Source organism: Gymnodraco acuticeps, unplaced genomic scaffold, assembly GCF_902827175.1.
Source record: "Gymnodraco acuticeps unplaced genomic scaffold, fGymAcu1.1, whole genome shotgun sequence".
Lineage (NCBI taxonomy): Eukaryota > Metazoa > Chordata > Actinopteri > Perciformes > Bathydraconidae > Gymnodraco > Gymnodraco acuticeps.
The window spans coordinates 454,077-476,539 of NW_022991667.1; the positions used below are offsets into that span (position 1 = coordinate 454,077).

The window sequence follows — 22,463 nt, forward strand, 5'->3', positions numbered from 1 at the left end:
GGTCCACACTATTACTGTTTAGTAGAATACATGATGGTGTTCTGATGAAAACCAACTCTTCTCATCACACTAGGGTCAAGGACTGATGCACTGCACAGTGTGGTCCCTACACAGTCATCCCTGTATCTGTTATTGTACAGGGACACATCTGAACAGTTTTAAATGTCGTTTAGGAGTAAACGACAGGCTATTTATAGTAGACACTATAAGAGCTCAGTGGCAGAAAGTGCAAAAACAAACACATGTAGTGAGAGAGAGTAATGTCCAATAGTTGGTTATCCCCTGCTCTAGAGTCCATTATGCTCTCTCCATACATTCACTTATGCTTGCAGTTGTGGCACAGCAGTAGCACACTGAGATTGGGGAGGGGGCAACATTTACCCTGAAGGGTACAGCTGGGCAGCAACAACAAGACTCAGAAAACTGTCACACGTGTACTCTCGCCTCACTTTAAGCTGACTGTACCGCTCCGACGCTGTTCATTTGTCGATTAATTTGCTTCTTGACTCCTTCACGATTGAAGGGAAGTGAATCTCTTCGCCGCCATTTTTTGTGGAACTGCCTATTGAAGAGAGAAACTTTGCTAGCTACTGGCTGCTGCCTGACGTTAGCAGCTAGCCTATCTGGCCAGTAGCTTGCCTGCCTACCAGTTCGTTGTGACAGTTATTGCTTGACAGACAGTCGTTGCCCAGGGCAGCCTGCTTCACGTAGATATAAGACTCCTGTGGCCGACCAGCATAAATGAAAAAGATAACGGTTATTGCTGAAACAAGTAAGCTAGACTCGAAGTCAGCGTTAACGTCTAAATTGGGCAGGGCACTCGTGTGGTTAGGTTAGCATTGCTAACTTAATAGCTAACGAGTTCACACTTTGATTTCTCTGGACTGCATTGCCTCGTCTGTGATTTCATCCTCTGACTCTGCCGTGTTAATCAGCCATTCACACCCCACATGTCAACCTGTGTGGATTCATTTTTAACCAGGTGAGTGGGTCGTTAACTAAAGCTTCCTGCTAACATACGATGGGTAGATTTTGTTCTGAAACATGCTGCAGTGAATTTTAACATAGGTTAGCTCATAAGCTAGCCCGCTAACTGTATTTGTTGCTCCTCAGCTAACCAAAAGTTGCTGTCACAACTTGTATGGTCTGCAGCATTGACAGCTCTTAGTTTGCCTTACTGGACACATCGGAGACTCCTTTAGCATAAAGGTGTTTGTTTTGAATGCCTGTGTAACACATCAGCACATAGTCTCGCTCAGAGAGCAGGGCTAGCGAGCTAAATTGAGAGTGGTTTGTTGTTAATAATGGTAACGGATTGCTTTGCCTAAGAAGCGTTAGCTATCCATGTTAGCTTGCTAATCCGCTTTATGCAACTATCGTTGCAAGCAGTGCCACTCCCTCGTTTTTGTTGTTGTCCAGTGTGGCTGATCGTTAAGTGAAACTCTGCTTTCGAGGTGTCTGTTTTGGAAGTTTGCTTATCTGTAAGGGACACCATGAGTCACATACTGTCTGGATAGCTAGCTCTGTGACGGTAGGTGACATTGGTCAATACTCTTACTATGTATTTCGCACGTACACATCCTGGCATTGTGTTTACAAGCTGAGGAGAGTCTGACAAGTCATTGTGGTTATCTTTGTGTAAGCGAGGAGGAGTGCTCGCATCCATCTGCCGCTGATAGCTGTTTTTGTGCATTGACGTGAGTCGCATTCCTCAGTTTTCTGTGTTGATATTGCGTAACACTAGCTATCGCTCGGCAGGCTACTCTTCTGCTTGGCTTATCTGTGACTTCGCTTCTGAACACAGTGTATCAGCTACAATAGGATTTACCATAACACTTTGAACAAGGTTAAAAACACGTTACTATTCACAAGACACGTTGCAGTCTGTTGGAGTGGTGGTCTGTCAAATGTGATGTCTAAGGTTTGATGGTTGACACCTACTCATGCTTTATTGTTGATATGCCATCTACGGGTTTTGTTTGTTAAATAATCATCGCAGTATGAATAGTCGACCTATCATTGTTGGTGTCTTTAGACCGCGATGAACAGATTGTCCATTTGATTATTACAGCCTATATGCCATAGGCTGTAATAATCAAATGGACAATCTGTTCATTCTGTACGACTTGTCCTATTACCCTGTTATCACAGATCTTTGCCAGGCTGCCTGTCCTTGTTGTCCTATGTTCTCTCTAACCTGTGCCTGATCTGCACACCTTTCAATTGTTCATGTGTGCCTCTGCAGGCTTGTCCAAACAACGGTGCACTAATCTGCAGGAGCAGCTGCCCTTTTTTACCTTCAAGGACTTACTGTTAGGAAATTAAATCTTGATGCACAAGAAGGCTATGCAAAGTTGGGTTTACTTGTGTGTCACTGTTAAACCAGGGGGTGCTGAATGTGGAAATACTGCATAATGGATGTAAGTGTCTCTAAAAATAAAAATGGATTAGATACTGAAGCGAAGCCCTGGTTGTTTGAATCCAGATCCAAATCAGTGACAGCCACTCAGCAGAAGAGGTGTTTTTCCATAATATGATCCAATGCAGTAATGCTACCATAACCTTGTTTTAGTTATTTGATAATTGATATATGTATTGTAGCTGTGAGTGATAAACAAGGAACCTTATTTAGCTTACTGATTAAAATGCAACAGTGACTTTATTGTATTTAAGCTCCTTTACAGCTGTCAAAACTCATGGCTAAGCAAATGACAGTGATCCCCAGCATCCAGCTGTGTTGACAGACCCAGCTGACAGTGACCATTCAGTGACATGGCAATTGCAAATATTGAACTTAGAAAGTTTTCCTTAAAATTATATTTTCAATTCTTACTGCTGAACAGATGGAAACCAATCTTATAATTGATGAGTCAGACTTAGAGCAAGAACAACAATGCGGAGAATTGGCAAAGCAACAGTATGTTTAAGGTGATACAACAGAGCACGCATACTGTACAAAACTCCACAATATTGAGGTTCTGCTGTTTTCTGAAATGTAAGGATGCAAATATAAGTTTGAATATCTTGATCTTCATCAGGTTCAGTCTTCAATTTGTTTCGAATTGTTTTAGATAAATTTAAGCTGCAACATTTCAAAATTATTCTGTCATTCACTGAGATGACTCTGTAAACGTGTATGTTTGGATGTCTGTACTGTATGTCTTGTTGTTTAAGTTGCCACAGCAAGGGTGTCTTTTGTTACTCAAGTGTCTGCTGTTCACGACATTTATCTGAACAGGAAGAGTGTAAATGGAGCTCTGTGAGTGAAATGGGACGGGTCAAATCCTTTTAGTGTTTGTTCCCCCCGTTCCTCTTCCCTGTCACCATCATCTTTAAAGTACCACAACCGGGATGTGTTGTTGACGTTGGGTAGCTACAGAGCTTTCACTTCCTCCACTCAGCAGAAGCCACAGTCTGTAATCAGCCGGGGAACAGGAGCAGGACACCCCACCCTCCATCTTTGGGGATAGACATGCAGTGTGTTAGCCAGTAGAACAACAGTGTAGGTCATGACATGAACATTGTCACTGAACAAACAGCTGTGATGTCGCAGTGCTTTTTTAAATGGACGTTTGAAATCAGATCTTTAATCCACCTAACCCATCATTTATTTTCTGATATGGTAATTGATGGCACAATTCAGAATATCAGCTGATTTTGATGCTTGTGAACTTTTCAGATTTAAAGTATTTCATGTGGATCGGTCACATCTGGCTAATGCACGGTCATTTAATAAGATGTTTCCGCTCACTGCATTCATACTTTGAATTATTTAGCAATACAGCCGTTTACAATGTTGCTGATGTACATTTTGAAAAGTATGAGAAGTATAAAGTGTGGTCCGCGGAACACTGGTGGTCCGTGAGCGCCCCCTAGTGGTCCGTGAGTATATTGGTAACATTTCACATTTGAAATAAATAAATAAATTTCAGTTTTCCGCACTCTCGCGGGAATATCTCCGCAATGGAGCGAGGTTAAGTTTCACTTTCAATTGCATGATATAGCCCAGCGCAACACCTTCATCACACATGTTGCAACTTGTTTGTACCATTTTCAGGTGATTTGTAATCTGTTCTAAAAAAACTATGTGTTTTTTGATATTTGTGGAGTTAGGTGGTCCGAGAGTGTTTTTTTATTGGTTAAGTGGTCCTTGGTATGAAAAAGTTTGAGACACACTGATGTAGCATATCTATTCTGTTCAGATGGGTATTGGTGTGTGAGATGAAGCGAATCAAAATGGCTACTAATAACAGTTTATTTAAAGGCACTGCACACTCCCACACAGGTGATATCAGCGATTCTGGTTGATTTCTTCTCAAGTTCACGTTTAAGGTTGAAGCTTTGCTGAGGTCAACTCCATGTACCTAAAATAATCATAACGTGGCAAGTTGTTCTGCAGGTGCAGCACAACCAGGAGAGTCAGGAAGGTGATAGTTAGGTACAGTATGCAGAGACGAGGCAAAATCAACGACAATAAGTACAAAATAAAAACCTCATTACAGCCAGTTGAAGTAGGGCCTGGTTGAATTTGGCCAAACAAAAGTGTTCCATCGGATTCAGATTATTGATGGCAACAGAAATGTGTTCATAAATGCTACTGGTTATGAATTGTTAACAGCAAAAATGTAAAGGAACTGGGATGGATGGCTTTTCCTATTCTGCTCCTCTGTAGCTGACCCAGTGGAGTACAGAGTATAGGAGTATTTCACAATAGGGATCAATAAAGTATTTGATTATTTATCATCCATCTCCATTTCTCTCTCTCTCTTCCTGCCTGTATCACTCTCTGCTACTCAGCTTGGTGTATTGGCTGCCTCTTCATTAGGCCTCTTGGTGAGTTTACAGTGCAGAGAAAATCAATTCACATAATACACAAGGAGGGGATCCATTTTCTTGCGTGGTAAAGCAATACAACTTTCATTGCATTTTTAGAACATAGTGTTCTGTGTCATAAAGCAGTTTAACTATTATCTCATTATTTCCAAACAATAAAACGAGTTTTTGACAAACTTTATTTTTTCTCGTCAAGAAATATGACGTTCTTTCCTTAAATAATTTGTCTTATTTGGTTTTGCTTTTGAGTTATGTCTTCCGCCCCTTGTTTTACCAATTCAATGATCCAGTTTCACTAGGAAATCAAATTAGGAAACCAAGATGGAAGATGCTCTTAAATTCAGTCTCTTGTCAATAATAAGCCCTCCATCTCTGAGAACATGTTTTATTATGATGCTGCAAAAGTGCTGCACGCACTTCAGTCCACTGAATCACCGTGGACTCTTTATATAAGAGAAAAGGTCTAGAGATGGTATTATTTACATGAGAACATTAAAGAAACTAGTGCTTTAATGCTGAAAATATATTTAAGATTTGAAAACGTAACCATATAGCAGGCTTGTCAAAGAAAATGTGGCTTATTTCAGACAAAATGCAACTCCCATGACATTCTTCTGCATCCTATTGTATCTAGTTACCTCCATGTTAGTAATAGAAGTTAATTCATCCACGTGTCTTGGAGTGTTTAAAGTTTGGTAACTGCTGCTGAAATGGCACATTTACCAGAAAAGCTCACACGATTTTAAACTAGATGTAGTTGGCTGGCGAAACAAAATGATTTCATGGCCACACATTGTAGCCATAAGTGAGTGTGTGCTGCTGAGTCAGCCTAATGTTTACGAGGAAGTACAATCACATGGTAGGTGGTAAAACAATTCTAAAATAAGTACAGAAAATATGAGTATAAATATTCTTGTTCTATTGCTGCTGATGTTCATGCTGTGTTTATTAGTGTGATTTCTGCTTTTCAAAACAAAGAAACACAGACGCAGCTATGTCTGTCTGTTCATATAATAAAGTGAAATGTCTCCATGTTTGCATTATAGCTTGAACCCATAATGTAGTTAAACATATATTTCTTATATGTTGTCTGTGTGCCTTTAGATTTTTAAAAACAATAATTTGCCTTATTTCACTTTTTTTGTTGTTGAATGTTTTTTGCAGCCTATGAAATGCAAATGGTGAGCTATGCAAGCCTGCTTGCTTTTAAACTTTTTACAACGACTAAATCATATTGGATGGCGTGTCTTTACAGAATAAGACGATGCTTGCATTACATCACGCACATCATCTATTAAAGATTACAAAAACCTCCCTACTCCTGTGCCTGAATATTTAGTTTGATTTAAAAGATTTCTTTCAAACTTTAAAGGTCAAAGTTCTACGTCGTTCTCACAAATTCAGCAGACAAATAATATATATTAACCTACAATGCTTATTATATAGCTCCAGAGTTCGACAACAATGTGAAAGACTTTCAGTTCACTGTCCAACACAAACACTGGATCTATGCTCATGTTACTAAAGTTTGCTCCCAGCAGCAGTTTTTATCTTCTCTTCACTAAGACATTTGGGATTCGAGGGCTGCATCTTGGTATCCAGGTTTCACTTGTGTGATCTTGCATTCATTTTTTTCTCTCGGTCAGCTGGATGGCCATTTCTGGCAGGACAAACCTTGTGACAGAAACCAGGAGTGTGGTTTTAGTGCAGCCTCCAGCTGTGCTGATAGCTGTATCAGGCTAGGTTAGCAGGCTGCAGACCCAAAGATAACATTTCTCCACGGAGTCTTTCTGTAATGGTATTGGTGTGGTGTTTAGGTGTGGAGGGGGTGGCTGCCTGCACTGAAGACAAGATAGAACTTTGGTTATAAAAAGTGGAATAATTATCCAAGGCTGCATATCAGTGTTTATTTTTTAAATATATGAATAGCACTAAAGGAAAATGCTTTATACATTTCAATGTGTTGAAATGTAGAAAATGGATCTGCAAGCATGGTTAAATAACTGTCAATCAGTTATAGAAGATCGAGAGTGAAAGCTACAACATTGACAGTTCAGTTATTAAACTTAAAAAGGTAATGCTACCAAAGAAATACAAGCAGAATGTATACTTGTAAAAGAGCACATGCATGTCCTTGCTGTGTCCCTTCTGCAATGTAGGACATCGAGCAATGACATGTTTATTTGTATGAAATATAATATGAACCCCATTGGTATAGCTGTCTTTGTTTTGTGTGTTACAAATGTATATTCCAAGAAAATATATCTTTGGAAATGATAAGGTACAAAGTTACAATGTGGGAAATACATACACTCAGCATCATGAGTATGTTGTACAAATAGTTGCATGTGCGCACATACGCAATTGCGTGTTCTATGAATTAACTGGAAGAAAATGGATGGAACCACTTTTGAGTACACAGTAGGATCTGACCCCAGGTCCCCTAATTGATCACCCGATGCAGCTCAAACCTCATTACTGTAGGCCACCTCATCGCAGCGGACATGAAATCGATCCCTGAGCTGGAATATTTGCATTGCCCAGTCATTCCAGTTCCTTACAGTCCTGCAATAATTGCTGAAGCACTCTGTACCCGTACACTCGTGATGACTCTGCAATGAGGTGATTATATTAGGGTCAGCACTTGAAGGTGTGACTATGAAAGAAAACCTTTACATGTCTTCTTTAGCCAGTGTGATGTCAGTCATTACTCACAGGACTGGGGTCACCTTTAAGTTTAATGCATTTTTATACTCATTCTTAAAACAAAAATCTTCTCAAACACAATACAAACCAGAAGGTGTTTACTGAAAATGGAGAACATTATGTAGGCAAAAATTCCTCCTTTTATCAATGTTTGTAGCCGGGCAAATTCTGTGCATGAACATATGAAAGCACTGAAGTAGAACATTATAGACTGGCTTCACTGTGGTCAGAGTTGTTCTGGAGCCCTGCAGCCTCAACGGCCTATTTCAAGACCTTTTATGTTTTGTTTTTTTGTAAAGTATATTTGTTCTGTGATGTGGTCAAATGGATCAAAACGTCTTTGATACACATTTGACCTAGAGTCTATTCTGTTGTAGATTTGGATTTGTGTTGCAATATCAAAGTTGCGCTAAGACTTTCTTCCGCTCCATTCAATTCCTGTCTTTTGACTTATTTCCTTAAACTCGCATCCGTCGAGCGAATGCATAATTCATGCTGTGCTGGATCATGCTATGTTATCTCTTAAACTCTTTTTCTCTCTCTTTGTCTCCCCTTCTGTCCCTGTAGCTGCCCATGTGCTGGTTCCTCAGGCCCACCCATTACGGCAGATGAATCCTCAGCTGCTTTGGTGTAGCTCAGCACCCAGATAGTCCCATCCCCTCTGCGTGGGAGAGAAGGGACTACATTACCCATGATGCCCGCCTCCGTACGGGCAGGGAGCCTGAAGGACCCAGATGTGGCTGAGCTTTTCTTCAAAGAAGATCCAGAGAAGCTTTACTCTGACCTCCGAGAGATTGGCCATGGCAGCTTTGGCGCTGTCTACTTTGTACGGAAACTACATCTTCACACTGACTCATACACGGAGAAATATCCTTTATAGGGTTATTACCGATTATAGATTATCAGGGATATAAATGGGTAAATGATAGTAAATACAGTTTCTTCACTAGAGATCTTTTCACAATTATAAAAGATGAAGCTATTTAATTACTGAAGGGATTTGAAAATGTTTATAATGGAGTTAAATATCACACATGTTCAGAGTAATGTGTCTTACCATAGCGTTCTGATCTGACTTTAGTTCTTTAACACTGCACACAATACGGTTGAAAAAGTACAGGAGGTCTTGATAATGCACATCCTTGATGACAGGAACATTTAAACAGATTCAAAGTTTATTATGTTACGGTTGAAATGTGTACTGACAATGTTCTTTGTGTTTCCCAGGCACGGGATATACGCACAAATGAAGTGGTGGCAATTAAAAAGATGTCCTACAATGGCAAACAGTCTAATGAGGTGAGACCAGATTGATATGTATATATAACTCTAGACCTTTAGTATAAACGCTTTCACACAGTATGGGGGTCAATCAGCATGAACTCGTTATTCTTTACTTAGTTCTCTTATTAAAGTGGCCTTCATTAAATGAATCATTATTTTATTATTTATATATACCATAACTTCTGTGCACTTGAACACACCTCAGATCAACGTGGCTGCTCTCTGTGCTACATTCAAACAGTACAAGATCTTAATATATATCCTCATAAGAATGATTGCCACAAACGGGAGTGCTGATATCCTCCATGAATATTCATGTCAGATGGGGAAAGGTCACCCTTGTGCGCTCACTTTCACTGTTGTTGTCTCAGACACAGTTCCCCCTGCTCATGATTTCAGATTAGCTGTAATCAGATTACACATAATCTGTGACGAGAACCACCGTACACCTATTTCTACTGAAAGACAATCTTCTACAAGGGCGCATGCAAGCACCTCTACAGTATTAAGCCGCGCAATGCATTGCTTGTTTTATTATTAAATCCCTTCTTTCTTTCAACAGAAATGGCAGGACATTATAAAGGAGGTGAAGTTCCTCCAGAGGATCCGGCACCCTAACAGTATAGAATACAAAGGTTGTTACCTCCGAGAGCACACGGCATGGGTGAGTAATTGGTTTATCATTATTTACTACGAGAAGATTAGACAGGTGTATATTTGGCACACTTTTGTACCAGAACATCTCCATATCAGTTCTACACCTGATATGTTATGATAAACTAAAGCAAGGCAACATACAGATAAATAAATCCTCGTTTTTGTTGTGTTTGCCACAGTCTTGACTCTTGGGAGGGACAATTAAGTGAGATTCAACTCTTCTTTGTTTGGTGGGGAAGGGGAGATGTGTCCTCTACTGAGCGCACTCTTATGGACACATATAGTGTGCAATGTGTCAGAACATGGCTCTTCTTCACCTTGTCTCTTCTTCTAGCTGGTGATGGAGTACTGCCTGGGCTCAGCCTCCGATCTGCTGGAGGGTAAGTCGCTGCTGCACGCTGCTCACAGAAAAGGATTATGGGAATTGATGTGTCTTCTTCAGCTGGTGTTTATTCCTGCTGAAACTGTTGTTTCTCCTTCAGTTCATAAAAAACCTTTACAAGAAGTAGAGATCGCTGCCATCACACACGGTGCTCTGCAGGGGCTGGCCTACCTTCATTCCCACAATATGATCCACAGGTGAGGGATTTTTACCTATATTGTTTTTAAGAATGTTACAACACCAAATGTCCTGCTCTCTCACATCTGTGTGTTTTTCTCTCGTAGGGATGTGAAGGCAGGAAACATTCTGCTGACTGAGCCTGGGCTGGTTAAACTGGCCGACTTTGGCTCCGCCTCCATCGCCTCACCTGCAAACTCCTTTGTGGGAACGCCATATTGGTAAGTGAAAACTGAAGGTTTTTTATGTCTATGGTTTAAATGTGAACCTTACCAAAATGTTTACTTTGCTACACAATCGACTGTCTACTTTAGGTTTCAGCTCAAAGAAGCACTAATTCAGGAAATGGATTGGTCAAATCTACCTTTATTTGCATAGTAGAAACCGTCCTGCTGATGAATTCAAATGATCTGTTCCTGTGATTTTGGAACTCAATATTATAACCTTTATTTAAAGAAAATGTTTTTTGTTTTTGTTTATGCTGCAGGATGGCCCCGGAGGTGATTCTAGCCATGGATGAAGGCCAGTATGATGGGAAGATTGATATCTGGTCCTTAGGGATCACCTGTATAGAGTTAGGTAGGTGGCAACAATTTGCCTTTTATCTTTTAAAATGGAATTACGGTGGAAAAAATATATTTCAACGGATTTCATTCAATTCCAATTGTTACTATGGCATGGCCTAACATCCGATCTTAACGGTTTGCTCGGATTCTTAACATAAAATAAAGTAATGTTATCTGACCAATATTTGTTTGATGGATTGGTTTGATTTAAATGTTGGTAAAATAGTAAGATTTATACACTCAGCAGAATTACAGGTCTATATCAGTAGAAAAAGGCAAAACATATATCTGAAACCTTTAGTTACCTAAGTAGATGGACATTTAATTGAATAGGTAGGAATACACACCGATTGATTTCATTTCCTTTTCAGCGGAGAGGAAGCCTCCCTTGTTTAACATGAATGCAATGAGTGCCTTATACCACATAGCGCAGAATGAGAGCCCCACACTGCAATCCAGTGAATGGTAAGATGCCACACACACACACACACACACACACACACACACACACACACACACACACATACACATGTACACACACTTTTGTAAAAGTGGGTCATTGACAGGGTAATTAAATGATCTTTCGCAAACATTTTTCCATGTTAGTTAGTAACACATATTTTACAGAATTTTTTTTTTTCTTAATAACTCAGATGAAGTATTTCATTTTACAAAATGACTTTTGCATTTCTCTCTCTCTCTCTCTCTCTCTCTCTCTCTCTCTCTCTCTCTCTCTCTCTCTCTCTCTCTCTCGTGACCTTTCTTCCAGGACGGATTACTTTAGAAACTTTATCGATTCTTGCCTTCAGAAAATCCCCCAGGACAGACCACACTCTGACGACATGCTGGGTGTAAGTGCACAAACACACACTGTAGACCACACACACACACACACACACACACACACACACACACACACACACACACACACACACACACACAGAAAGCAGGGTCAGAGTGCTAAGATGGGAGATTGACAAAGCCCCCTGGTGATAAATCTCTCTTATGTCCTCGCTCTGTTCTGGTCCACATAAGCTTCTATTTTAATTCACTAATCCTCTTCTTCTGGAAATGTACACGACACACACAAACACACACAGCGAGTTCGATTTGGTAGAAAAACCACGGATGTAATTACTGAAGAGATGCAGCTTTTACGTCCATGGTTAAGTAACTGGGCAGCTGTCACTTAGCCCACTAATGGACTCACTATTCTTAATGGAATTTGTCCTTTGTGTACAGAAGCTTACACACTGTTTTTCTTAAATATTAAGTTCCAAAACAGTTCTTGTAAATTAACTATGTAAGCATTTTGCTGCTTCTTAATGTAATGCTCCACGTTCGGATATCTGGCCCAACTTTACCTTCTAGCAGAGTACATGGAGAGTTAGGCTAATCTTAATAAGAAATTCCTGGATTTCAATGTTACATTTGTGTCATTTAATTGTCAATTTGAAAGAAAGTACCATCTTCTGCATGATTAACTGTATTAGACAGTTAGCAATGATCGTACAGCATGACTAACATTAGGGATGTTGGATAAACAGCCACAAACACATTGTAACAGTGTTAGCTGTCTTCCCCTAATACAGGCCCTTCCTTTCTTTAGTTTCCCTGCAAATCAATTGACTGCTCATTGAATCCCGGTCTCTGACCAGATCGCTAATAGATAATTAAGCACTGTTTGCTTAACAAGAGCGCTCTTTATTGAGACATTGAACCGCTTCTACCCGTTACATTTGAGGAATTTATTTTAAAGAAACACAACATGATCTCCGTAGCTCTCAGTTAATCCTTTTTCTTCACCTACGTCTACAGCATGCGTTTCTGCAGCGCGAGCGTCCGGACTCGGTTTCTCATGGATCTCTCTGAGGACCAGGATGCAGTGCGAGAGCTTGACAACCTGCGTACGCGCAAATTAAGAAAGATCCTCCTTCAGGAGACCCCACGAACGGAACACCGCTGCAGAAGTCCAGGAGGGAGATGATGTTTGTGTGATGTGTTTGCGAATTAGAATCAAACATTCAAGATGGGTCGTTTTTTAAAGCGCAGAAACAGTCAGATATTGCCGCCTTTATGAGTGTTTTGACAAGATAACCATGCTTTGGTCTCTATGCAGTCTGTCTGTGGCTCGGTGTGGTCCTTTCGGGTGAATCTTCGCATATCGGGAGCCTCTGGAGATAGCAGAGCGGAGCGCGAGAGCGGAGAGAGAGCGGCGAGATAGAAGATTAGAAATGGAAAGAGAAGAAGTAGGGAGGCTAGAGAGAGAGGGAGTTGGGATAGAGGGAGAGTTCCTTAGTCTTTGTTTAGTCTTTCTTTCTTTAATTTTCCTCTCTCTCTTTCTTTCTTTTTTCTTTTTTTTCTCTCCCTCTCTCTCTCTCTCTACTCTCTCTCTCTTCTCTCTCTCTCTCTCTCTCTCTCTCTCTCTCTCTCTCTCTCTCTCTCTCCTGGCTTCTTCCTCTCTGCCTCCAGGAGCTGGATCCGGGGGGGGGTCGGACGGGAACAGTGAACAGTGTCGGCAGCAACCAGTCCATCCCCAGCATGTCCATCAGCGCCAGCTCTCAGAGCAGCTCCGTCAACAGCCTGAACGAGGCGGCGCAGGACAGCCGCAGCGAGCTGGACCTGATGGAGGGAGACCACACCGTCATGTCCAACAGCTCCGTCATACACCTCAAACCGGTGGGTGGAGTGACACCGACACATGCGCGTTTTCAAGAAAACGATGTTATATATAACATATGAATAACACAGCTGGGACTTCAAGTTTGAAAGACATGGATATACACCATTCAGAGAAGATGTAATGAAATATAGGGTCCAGTGTTTTTGAGTTTGACCCATACTATGGACTAAAAGTCAGGATAGCTCGGCTCTGCTGCATTCATTTGGACTATCAATTAGTCTCTTGTAAGGCTCTAAACACAAATGACCGATTCCTTTATAAACAATGATGTTTGGTAAGACGTTAGGGCAGGGTGTACAGTTAGAGCTTTTTCCCAGGAGTCTGAGACACCAACCTAAAGTTAGACCAAACACTTTGTTTCTGTAATGTTTGAGTTTGTTTGTCTTAACCTCATCTATCCCAAACCTCCCCAGGCCCCAATGCTTTTTTTAGTTTGTTAACTATTGTATCAAGATAATGTGCTATATTTAGTTTTATGTTTCATTTCAAACCTTTATTTATCCAGATGTTTGTATTCTATCTCTCCAGGAAGAGGAGGAGAGTTTGTCTGTGGATCAGGCAGTCCCCAGTGAACCCTCTGAGCCCCAGCCAGCATCATCTCCGGTTCCCAGGAAGTACTATCGCAACAGAGAGCACTTCGCCACCATACGCACAGCATCACTCGTAAGGACACTCCTCCATGCATATACTTATATCACTGTTTCTTTTAAATGTGGCAGCTTAACCGAGACGACAAGATTTCTTTGACAAAACGCTGTGAGACAATTAGAAATGTTCTACATTTGGTATTTTTGTTATACCTTTGCATTTAAGCAAGGCGTATGTTCCCCCCTGTACAAACAATATTTTAGCACACATTTTCAAACAGTCTGAATGTAGATGGTCTGTGCTGATTCTCTGCTGTGTCACCATCACGCAGGTGACCCGTGAGATGCAGGAACACGAGCAGGACTCGGAGCTGCGGGAGCAGATGTCAGGATACAAACGCATGAGACGGCAACACCAGAAGCTCCTGATGGGCATGGAGAACAAACTGAAAGGGGAGATGGATGAGCACCGGCTGAGGCTGGACAAAGAGCTGGAGAGTCTGAGGAACAACTTCAACCAGGAGATGGAGAAGCTGCTTAAAAAACACCAGGCGGCTCTGGACAAAGACGTATGTAGACATGTGAAATATACAGTGGTAGACTGACACTGATATCTAACTACTACTGTTTTTAAAGAATGCTCCTCCAACTTTTGGTTTAGCTGAAGACGTTTACCAACGATGAGAAGAAGTTCCAGCAGCACATCCAGGTGCAGCAGAAGAAAGAGCTCAGCAGCTTCCTGGAGTCACAGAAGCGAGAGTATAAACTACGCAAGGAGCAGCTCAAAGAGGTTACACACCTGAAACACACATCTCCAACACAACCTATGAACCCTTTGTCCTAAACAACTCAAATGATGTCATATATTCTTGTACTTAGTAAACACCTGGAACAAGATATATTTTCTTGAAACATGATGAATTAGTTGCTGATTATTGTTCTATCTACCTATCTATTCATTGTTTCAACTCTAGTTAATATAAATGATACTGTGCAGACATTGAAATGTATGGGTCTTCGTTTGAACTGTTGCTAATTATTTTTATAGGTTTACAAACTATAACATCCATAAAGACCAGTAATGCCACCGCCCTGAAACACTAGGAAAACAACATAACACCCGTGTTTGCACCTGTGTGGCAGGAACTGAGCGAGAACCAGTCGACTCCCAAGAAGGAGAAGCAGGAGTGGCTGTCGAAGCAGAAAGAAAACATCCAGCACTTCCAGGTCAGGATCTCTCAGACAATATGAACACATGGCAAGTCTGTAGAATCTCTGCCATTATGAATAATAATAATATATGGTATTCATTCAGGCAATGCCAAACTAAGCGATTTAAAATGAGGGAAAATACTCATAGATTCAACATAAAAACAGGGACAGACATAAAGATAAGATAAAGCAAAAACTCATTATATGAATACAGATGTCCATATTAAAATCATAGAACACTACAGTAGTGTCACAAGGTCTCCATTCTCTTGTACTCTTTTCATTTTCCTCATAAGTGATGGAGAATCTTTGAAGATGAAAAACTCAGAAAGTGTTTAACCTCGAACGCACTAGGTCCATGAGGCTATATATAAACACCTTAGAACCTACTTTTCCTGACAGACAATGAAATATGCATGTATCAGCTACCACAGAACATCTTCCTTAGAGTGTAACTTATCGGTGTTGGCTTCTTATTCTTACGGCCCGTCCACACAGCGGCGTGCGTTGAAGCTTTCAACGCTTCTGCCCATTCACTTTGAATGGGGTGACGTCACTTTTAGCCGAACTGCATTTTGGGAAGCGACGTGGAGCGTTGCTGGCGTTGCTCGCTTCAAAAGTTGAGCAATGTTCAACTTTTGGCGCCTCGGCAGAAGCGTCAGCCAATGAAATCCCGTTTATGCAAATCTGCCAGTACAAGCGCTAGCCAATCAAACCGCGTGTATGCTGGGAGAGACTACGCAGGTCATTTCCTCATATTCCAAAAAATGGAGGGAAAATTCATTATAGCGGTAGTGAATCACCCGGTGCTGTATGATCAGTCTCTGTTCATCTACCGGGATACAAACCGGAGGAGCGAGGCATGGAGGGAGGGTGGCAGAGACAGTGGGTGAAACTGGTAGGTTTTCGCCTGTTTGGGGATTTTATATCCAGTTTACTTCGTTTTAACATTGCTATTGCTTTGTATGTCGGGGGCGGGAGATTCATGTGATTGGTTGTTGGTCGCGTTGCTCGCAAAAAATCCCCAAGCTTCAGATACGCCCACCTCCAAGCGTCAACGCACGCTGCTGTGTGGACGCTCCGTTATATATCATTTCCTTTTAAGCTCACTCAAGAGAACACAGAGAATACCAAAAATGCACATATACATATTGATGAAAGGAGAATATATAGATTGCATAAGATGTAAAACCCACTGAAAATACAATGTAAACAAATCTTTCTTTCCAGGCGGAGGAGGAGGCCAACCTGCTGAGGAGACAGAGGCAATACCTGGAGCTGGAGTGTCGGCGGTTTAAACGCAGGATCCTCATCGCCAGACACAATGTGGAGCAGGATCTGGCCCGAGAGGTACGCAGTCACACAGAAAGGACACAGCCACTCTGTTTCTGTTGATTGATTTGACTTATTCGACTGCTGTCACTCAGCATTATCTCCTCTGGTCCAGGAGCTGAACAAACGGCAGACACAGAAGGACCTGGAGCACGCCATGCTGCTCAGACACCACGAGTCGATGCAAGAGCTGGAGTTCAGGCACCTGGGGACGATCCAGAGGGCGCGGGCGGACCTGATCCGGACCCAGCACCAGACGGAGCTCACCAACCAGCTGGAGTACAACAAGAGGAGGGAGAGGGAGCTGAGGCGCAAACATGTGATGGAGGTCCGGCAGCAGCCCAAGAGCCTCAAGGTGCGGCGACTCATGGAAGATTATTTATTGGATACATTCCCCTTTACTGACCCTACTGCACAAACTCAGTCCCTTACTCCACATCTTTACTTTGTTCTCCCTGTTTCCTGCAGTCTAAGGAGCTTCAGATTAAGAAGCAGTTCCAAGACACTTGTAAAACCCAGACCAGGCAGTACAAGGCCCTCAGGAACCATCTGCTGGAGACCACGCCCAAGTCTGATCACAAGGCGGTGCTCAAGAGGCTGAAGGAGGAGCAGACCAGGAAGCTGGCCATCCTGGCCGAGCAGTACGACCACTCCATCAACGAAATGCTCTCTACGCAGGCTGTGAGTAGTAAAGAGCAAGAGAGTCTAGGAAACCAAACAAATGTATTGTCTTAATTAATTAATTTAGTTTAAAACTCACATTTGATTGAAATTCCCAGAACCAGACACCATACATTGTCAATACCTCACATTAGTGGACGACATGTTATTCTAAATTACCCTTTTTAGCACGGAAGCTAAACTTCTCAAATGGCTCAATGTTTAATTTTCTCTTGGCACAAAGCAGCGGTACAAGAACATGATACATATTGAAACTAGCTTAATATTGATATTATTCAAATAACGCATTTGAGACACACTGGTATTCATGCACGGTAATATTTGTCCTGTTCTCCCCTAACAAGTCATTATATGTATCAAAATAGGTCTAAAGCCTGTAAAGTAAATGTTACAATTTATTAACTTGTTTCTTTTTGTTATTGTCAGTACGTCCCACATAAATCCGGCCAATTATTAGTACATGATCATACTTAATTATAAACTAATATTGAGTCCCATGCCACGTCAGTGAGGGAGGAGAATGAATGAAATCTGTTTTTATGGCTTCCTGAAAGACCCCTCAGGATCTCAAATATACCACATGTCCCTTTGGGCACATTGGACCAGAAACAAACGCATTGATGCTTACTGAGAATGACTCTGTATATTTCTCTCTTCTCGTCTTTCTTACTCTTTCCCTTGCCCGCCCTCAGCTGCGGTTAGACGAGGCTCAGGAGGGGGAGTGTCAGGTTCTGAGGATGCAGCTGCAGCAGGAGCTGGAGCTGCTCAACGCCTACCAGAGCAAGATCAAGATGCAAACAGACGCGCAGCATGACAAAGAGAGGAGGGAGCTGGAGCAGAGGGTCTCTCTGCGGAGGGCTCTGCTGGAGCAGAAAGTAAGAAACGTGGTCATTTAGGAGTGACAGTAGACAATTAAGCTGTGATTCAAAAGTTAGAACCTTTTGTTGACATTCTGTGTCTCATGAACTGTGTCTGTAAGTTAAAGGACCCTTCTTTTGACGTTAATCATTTTGTTAATTTTAAGACGGTTGCACATATTATTTCATCGTCTAAGTTGTTTTTGTTATTGTTCTGTTCAAAATCTAGATTATGTTCCTTATTATTCAAGTTTCAAAGGTTTTATTGTCACATGCACATAAGCTACGGTTTAGAAATGGCAATGACATTTTTATGACTCTCCAACAATGCAACATATATAATAGAATACAAAAATAAAAAATGGTGCAAGAAGTCTATATATGTAAATAGAATATATGATATGTATCGGTGTTTTGGTTCGTTTAACAAAATAATCGAGCAGTCGTCACTCTAGAGTTGACTGTCCTTTCAAAGCAGAAACACAGACTCTTCTTTCTGCACTCTTACTTGGCATTTGAATTAATTTGTTCGCTGTGTCCGTCTCTGCAGATCGAGGAGGAAATGCTTGCATTGCAAAACGAGCGTCTGGAGAGAATCCGCTCGCTGCTGGAGCGCCAGGCCCGAGAGATCGAGGCGTTTGACTCCGAGTCCATGCGGCTGGGCTTCAGCAACATGGTGCTCACTAACCTGGCTCCTGACTGCCCGGGGGGCTGGGGGGGGGGAGCAGGTGGCCCGGGGGCTCAGGGGGGGAGCCAATGGCCAGGCGGAGGTGGAGCAGGAGGCAACCACAGTCATCCCCACCAGGGGGGCTCCAGCTCCCAGCAGCCCTGGGGTCACCCCATGCTGGCCGGGGGCCCGCCACCCTGGAGCCTCCACCACCCCGGGGGGGGGAATCAGAGGGGGGGCGCGGGGGGGGTGAGGAACAGCCCACAGGCTATGAGGAGGACGTCATCAGGGGGGAGAAATGAACAGGGCATGAGCAGGAGCGCCAGCATCACCTCTCAGATTTCAAACGGATCCCACCTGTCGTATACCTAGAACACACACACAAACACATCTGCACACACACACAGTTTGATTCCTCTTCTGACACTACACACACACGCATGCATCACACATGCTTCACACACACTTGCAGTTCCTCTCCCATCCCCACTGCTGTCTGATGTCAGCGCTCTGCTTGCAGCAGTCTGTGGAAACCCAAAAGTCTTGAGAATAATCCAAGATGGCTGACAGGCATGTCCAGTTTGCCACAGCAACAGTGTCACTTTGACTATAGCCTGCAGGGATGTGTTGCCATGTTAGTCTCTGTTGCCATAGACCCAAAGTAGTATTTTACTTTTATCTGCCATGGAGTTTTTCAATTCAGGATTTAGTTTGCTGTATGGTTGTTGTTCTTTTAAGTCTGATGTTTTCAGATGTTGCTTTAGCACATTATGGTGCATTCAGTGTTCAGTTTTGAGAATACCGTTTAAAAAATATGTTCCCTTAAATCTCTCACAGCTCGAGATGTCATCACGTCGGTCTGATAAGGTTTACTGAGATGATTGTTTATGTGCAGTTACAGACGAATGAGAAGGCAGGAGGCAGAGTAGGGTCTGACGTTGGACAGCTCTGGAAGGGATATGCAAAGAGAACAAAGGTTGTTGAAAGTGAATACCTGAGGGTATCTCTGACTTTATGGTAGCAGCACAGGGACGTCCAAAGAGTCACGAAAAGCTAAAAGTATGCAATATTTCATTCCAGCCTGCGTGATAAGCTTATCCTCAAATAGAGAGGAATCTAACCGGGGAAATCCCCATGTGCAGTGTTTGAGTGGAATTAGTATTTAGGAGTGAATGTGTAGGGCTGCAGAGATGCCAATGGTAAGCGTTCAGAGTCAGATTTGTCATTTTAATTCCAACATACTGTTTAATGAGATTGTGCCAGAGATGTTTTGGGAGGTTCTGAAATACTATGCGTAATATTAGGCCAAGTTAGATGCATGCGTTGCTGGCTTAGAGGAGAGAAGGGAGCCATTTCCTGTGCATGCTCGGCCTCTTCATCTCGGCTCCTGGGTTTCCACAGTCCTCTGCCCACTCCTCACTCAGGCCTGTCTGAGGGACTCTCATGACGGGGGTGGTTTTTCAGCAGCGCCTAACCTCTATTTCAAAATAATCAATATTAGTGTTTAATCCTTCTTTTTCTGCAGTCAATATTCCGGCTCTAAACACTGCGCCCTGTGCGGGTGATTAAAAGCGATGCACTGCGCAGTAAAAAAACGTCTCTGACAAATGTAACCATGCCTGTTGGTCTACCTCAAGAACACTCGAGCAGGGCTTAACCACAGGGGGTCGTGACTTTAACAATGACTTGCACTTTTTGCGCAGGCCTTCACCCACACTTGATAATCAGATTGACACACACACACATGCATACATATAATAGTGTTTTTTATTCCAACAGTATGTCCCTTTGCACACTTGTTGTTAGATGCATGTACGGGGTAACATTTGAGAAAATGCAATGGGACATAAAAGATCTTTAAGGCACTTAGAAATGGCTGTAAATGAGCAACAATATCCATCTCAGTTGCCTTAAAATGTCTTTAAGTGTTTTTAGAAAATAAAAAAAGAACTAGATTTACAGAGTTGGTCGGTGCTGAATGTCGTTGGAGGTTTAGCGGTGATGCTGTGATCTCCGCTGCTATGCCCCTGCTCCTCTCCCTGGTCTGACGTCCCGCTCTGTCTCACCCCCCCGAGACCCCCGACGGTATATTCTGACCTTCAACCTCCTGATTCCCTACACCCTTGTTCCCCCCCCCCCCCCCCCCCCCCCCCCCCCAGTGCCTGGTGTTGGCTTCACCCCCTCTCTGATCTATTTGGAAAGAGCGCTTTAAGTGAAGGAAGAAAAGAAGAAGAAAAAAATACATGTTTTATTATAAAAATCTATAAAAAAGGATTATAGAGAAATAAAGAGAGGTGGAAGTCTTATTGTAAAATGCAGATATTATGCATTGTATGATTTTTAGAGGTGGAATGTACAGGAAACCTGTTAATATTGTATATTTTGAGTTGAAAATATGGAAATCTAACGGACAAATCAAAGACACATGAACTAGTTGTGATGCAGACACAGTGATGTGGTTTTCGACCAGCGGTGTTCAGATCACTGTCTTACTGCGAGTATTCAAAGCTGTTACAGATATTCTGTTGAGAATGATAACAACACGACTCTACTGTAGGTCAGGTTGCCTTGAGTAAATGGCAACATTTAGTTTCATGCTGAATGAGGAAGATTTTGCACATAATTTGAGATCTAGTTATATTTTACTGACCCATTATAGAAGACTCACTCACCCTGTATATTTAGGTTTTCCTGATTTTTCTTTGAAGACTAGCTGAAAGGCAAAGGTATAATAACATAGACAAAAAGAAAGAACTGTCTTTTAAAGATCTCTGAACCTGGAAACGTGCTGAATTCTACAACATTTGGTTGCATAAAACAAAAATGTGTATGTGCTGCAAAACCCACGTTGTTGCACAAGATGGTAAATATATCTGTTGTTGGATATCTACAAAGGGTCACTAAAGTGATAATAATTATGCCTGGATTTCTTCAACATGGACACTCTTACGTTGTTTGAAAAAAAGCATTTTCACATTACACTATAGTAGCCTATTATTATTTTCCTCAAAGCGTACCTCCCAGCTCTCAGAATGAATAGACACTTGAAAACAGATTGTGGTTTTCCCCATGAACAAATATGCGATTACACCACAACGAGTGTTTTATTTCCTTTTATGCCAGAAAAGGTCATGTTATGTTTGAGGTGACGTCTGCAGAGGGCCGTTGCCGATTTTAAAACCTTCTCTTATGTTTACTGGAGCTCCCAGGTGTTTTGGAGGCAGCCGGGCAGAGTCTAGTTTTAGACCTCGGCCCTCTGAACTGGATCAGTTGCACAAGTTGCACAAGTGATTGTCCAGATTAAAGTGTCTACTGTGATCCCCGCAGTGTGGCAGAGGGACGGCTGCCATTGGCTGAAAGTAGGCGGGAGGCGGGGCTACGTCTCTGTACAGTCTGTATCAGTATTCCCTTTATCTCTCCTGTCATTTGGTGGATCTTGCCGTTTTATTCTCCGTAGTCCAGAGACCTGTATTAAACTGTATTAAATTGTATAGATTGTGCAAAAAGCTGAATGTCGCAGAAGTGAAGAGCTATTCCTTACAGATGACAAAGTGATTTAAAATGTATAAAATAAATTCAGAAGCAAAGAAGTTTAGGGGATAAATGTAATATTTTGTTTGTAATTACTTCATTTTTTTTTTGTTTGAAGAGGGCTACTGGATAAAGAATCATCTGTAATAAAGTAATTTTAATATTTATTTGTCCCATGGTTGTTGTGTGTGTTACAGTAGGAGCATGAGGGAAGTATTTAAAGCTTTGGAAAAAACGTAACCTCAATATATTGCATATATTTTTTCATTCAGTCATTATATGTTATACATTTAAATGTTATACAATGT

General features: G+C 41.9%; 1 protein-coding gene across 1 annotated transcript; it reads left to right on the forward strand.

Annotated features, from left to right (window-relative positions):
- Nucleotides 1-348: 348 nt before the first annotated feature.
- LOC117534425 (serine/threonine-protein kinase TAO1-like) lies at nucleotides 349-22,322 on the forward strand. The gene is given in 23 exon segments (XM_034198616.1): nucleotides 349-982; nucleotides 8,107-8,365; nucleotides 8,767-8,838; nucleotides 9,386-9,487; nucleotides 9,815-9,860; nucleotides 9,963-10,059; nucleotides 10,147-10,260; nucleotides 10,527-10,618; nucleotides 10,977-11,070; nucleotides 11,375-11,456; nucleotides 12,424-12,459; nucleotides 12,461-12,550; nucleotides 12,552-12,593; nucleotides 13,078-13,284; nucleotides 13,817-13,951; nucleotides 14,208-14,444; nucleotides 14,537-14,665; nucleotides 15,019-15,102; nucleotides 16,318-16,437; nucleotides 16,535-16,774; nucleotides 16,888-17,100; nucleotides 17,793-17,975; nucleotides 18,508-22,322. Coding segments are annotated over 22 exon segments (3,039 nt in total). The 5' UTR covers nucleotides 349-982; nucleotides 8,107-8,230; the 3' UTR covers nucleotides 18,997-22,322.
- The last annotated feature ends 141 nt before the right edge of the window (nucleotides 22,323-22,463 follow it).